General features: G+C 37.1%; 1 protein-coding gene across 3 annotated transcripts in view; it reads right to left on the reverse strand.

Moving 5' to 3' along the window:
• The window catches only part of FBXO11 (F-box protein 11), a 44,135-nt gene that overhangs the window by 40,262 nt on the left and 1,267 nt on the right, over nucleotides 1-2,606 (reverse strand). For all 3 annotated transcript variants that reach the window (XM_014582610.2, XM_014582609.2, XM_006164688.3), the window contains exon 4: nucleotides 2,469-2,606. In XM_014582610.2, the coding sequence (XP_014438096.1) occupies nucleotides 2,469-2,606 (138 nt within the window). The remainder of the gene's footprint in view (nucleotides 1-2,468) is intronic.

Below are 2,606 nucleotides of genomic sequence, written 5' to 3' on the forward strand. Positions count from 1 at the left end.
CCGGAGACGGAACCACCGTCGACTACGTGGGAGTCCAGCGACATAGCCATTACGCTAACTGCTGGTTCCCCACTTATTATTTTTAAAAAATTATTTTATTTAACTTTATTTTATTGATTTAGTTTGTTTTAATTTGACCAGAGAGGAACAGAGTGAGAGAGAGAGAGAGAGTGAGAAAGCAAGCCACCAGGTCTGGGACTCAAACTGAGAATGGACATGTGGGAGGCCAGCACCCTTAACCACCATGCCACCTACTGGCCCCTATTTATTATTATTATTCAATCTGATCAGTGAGAGACAGAGAGACACAGAGAGAGAGAGGGAGAGAGGGAGAATAAGAAAGCAAGCGACTAGGTCTGAGACTAACTGTGGTCAGCCATGTGGGAGTCCAGCACCTTAACTACCATGCCACATGACAGCCCCCTATAATTACTACTTCAAAAGATAATTTTCAATATGGAAAATACTCTGATTTTAATTTTTGCTCTATCTTTGGTCCATTTTCATCACATTAAGAATAATCAAATCATTGGGGACAGCAGGTGGCATGGTGGTTAAGGCACTGGACAAACCCACATGGCTGACCATGGTTCAAGTTCTGGCCCTCGGCGCTTGCTTTCTCACTTTCCCTCTCTCTCTGTGTGTCTCTCTCTGGTCAAATTAAAATAAATGAATTAATAAATACAAATAAATAAATAAATATTAAAAAAAAATAATTAAATCAGAGAGCAGCAGGTCGCATAGTGGTTAAGGTGCTGGACTCCCATGTGGTTGAACCTCTTTGGCGTCCTGGATGTGGTGGCTTGAAAATCACACTGGGTGTATATATGTGCATGTCCAAACTCCCAGGAGGAGAATGAAGGAGAAGAGATTGTGGCATGGCCATCCCCCCCGACCCCGCCCTGGGTAGGGAGACTTCTCACTTTCCCTCTCACTGCCTCTGTCTCTGGTAAGTACAGGCGCCCTGTGGCAAAAATCTAAAAAAATAAAAGAATCATGAAATCTGAGAAGAGGAGTAATAGTAACTATTATCATTTCCTATATAATTCAAAATGTTTCTTTTTTCTTCTGCTCTTCATTCTCATTATTCTTTTTTTGACATAAGCATAATTTTTCTTTCTTATAAATATAAGGTGTACCTTATTCTTTATATCAAAAGAATAATACATACATAATTGCTTACAATATAGGAAAAGTATTAAAGAGAAACCTATATAGTTTCGATGTCTTCACTATTAATAGTTAAGTAATTTCCTTTCAGTTTTTTCACTGAAAGATTGTTATATTTATTATAGTGTTCATTACATACCTTACAAAATTTTGTGTTTTGCTCTTCTAATTTTTATAACATAGCATTTTTCCATGTTATTAAATTCTTTGTGAGTTAACCCATGGCTCAGTAGTTACAGGAGCCAGTTTCTACAGGTAGACTGTGGTTTGAACCTCAGTTCTAGTGGTTCAAACTCCAGCACAAGTGGCTTGAGAAACATGTTGGATGCATGTGCATACATGCTCCAAATTCTGACAGGATGGGAATGGAGAAGTAACTATGGCATGGCCATACGCTCCAATGAGGGGTGCTTGTTTGTTTACTCTCTCTCAGTGCATGGATTCTCTGAAAATTAAAAAAAAATTCTTTGTAAAATCACTGTTAGTGGGGACCAGCAGATGGTATAATGGTTAAGTTACTGGACTCCCACATGGCTGATAGTGGCTCAAGTCTCAGACTTGGCAGCTTGAAGCTCATGTTGGGCACATGTGCATGTGTACCAAAATCCTGAGAGATGTGTGAAGAAGAAGGAATTGTAGTATGGCCATCACCCCTGGGGGGGTGGTTTCTTGCTTTCCATCTCTCTGTCTTTCTCTGTCTCTCTGGTGATCACATGTGCTCTATAGCAAAAATCTCTCTCTCTAAAAAAAAATCATTATTAGTAACTGTATCATAATCCTCCCAGTAGGTGTTACATAGTTTACTTAGTTCACTTCCTTATTCTTGGACATTTACATTATTCCTAACTTTTTTTTCACTATTAATAATGCTGCTATAAAAAATATGAACATAAATCAAATTTTTTTCAGAAGTAGAATTACTAGGAAAAAAGGCATGCATATTTTAAGGTTTTTGAATAGTTACTTTCTAAAAGTATGTAGAAATCTATATTCTCATTAAACTATTAGATTAATACTTTAGTTCTGCTTCTAAAAAGCAATGAAAACATCTCCCATAGTTGCTCAGTTGCTCTAACAGAAACAGCAGAAAAAGTACTTAGTTACTATTTTAGAAATGCTGCCTGGATTGACAGCCTACATTTATGATAAACAGATAATATGGATGTTGTAAATATTTTAATTTTGATACAGCTATTTAATTTTACTACCAACTCTACTTCAACTTCCCTATCATGTTTTAACATTTTGGGCAGCAAAACAATATATCTCAAGATAATAAGGAATAGGATTGTACTTACCACAAAATTGGATCATTAGCAAGTTCACTAAAGCGTTTACACACACAAGCTGCTCTACAAAGATCTTGTTCCAGCAAATAAGAGAAGATTTTTAGAACCACTTCATCTGGCAGTTTCTCCTGAAGATACTGTTCAGCA

This window comes from Tupaia chinensis, unplaced genomic scaffold (assembly GCF_000334495.1).
Source record: "Tupaia chinensis unplaced genomic scaffold, TupChi_1.0 Scaffold143673_1, whole genome shotgun sequence".
NCBI lineage: Eukaryota > Metazoa > Chordata > Mammalia > Scandentia > Tupaiidae > Tupaia > Tupaia belangeri.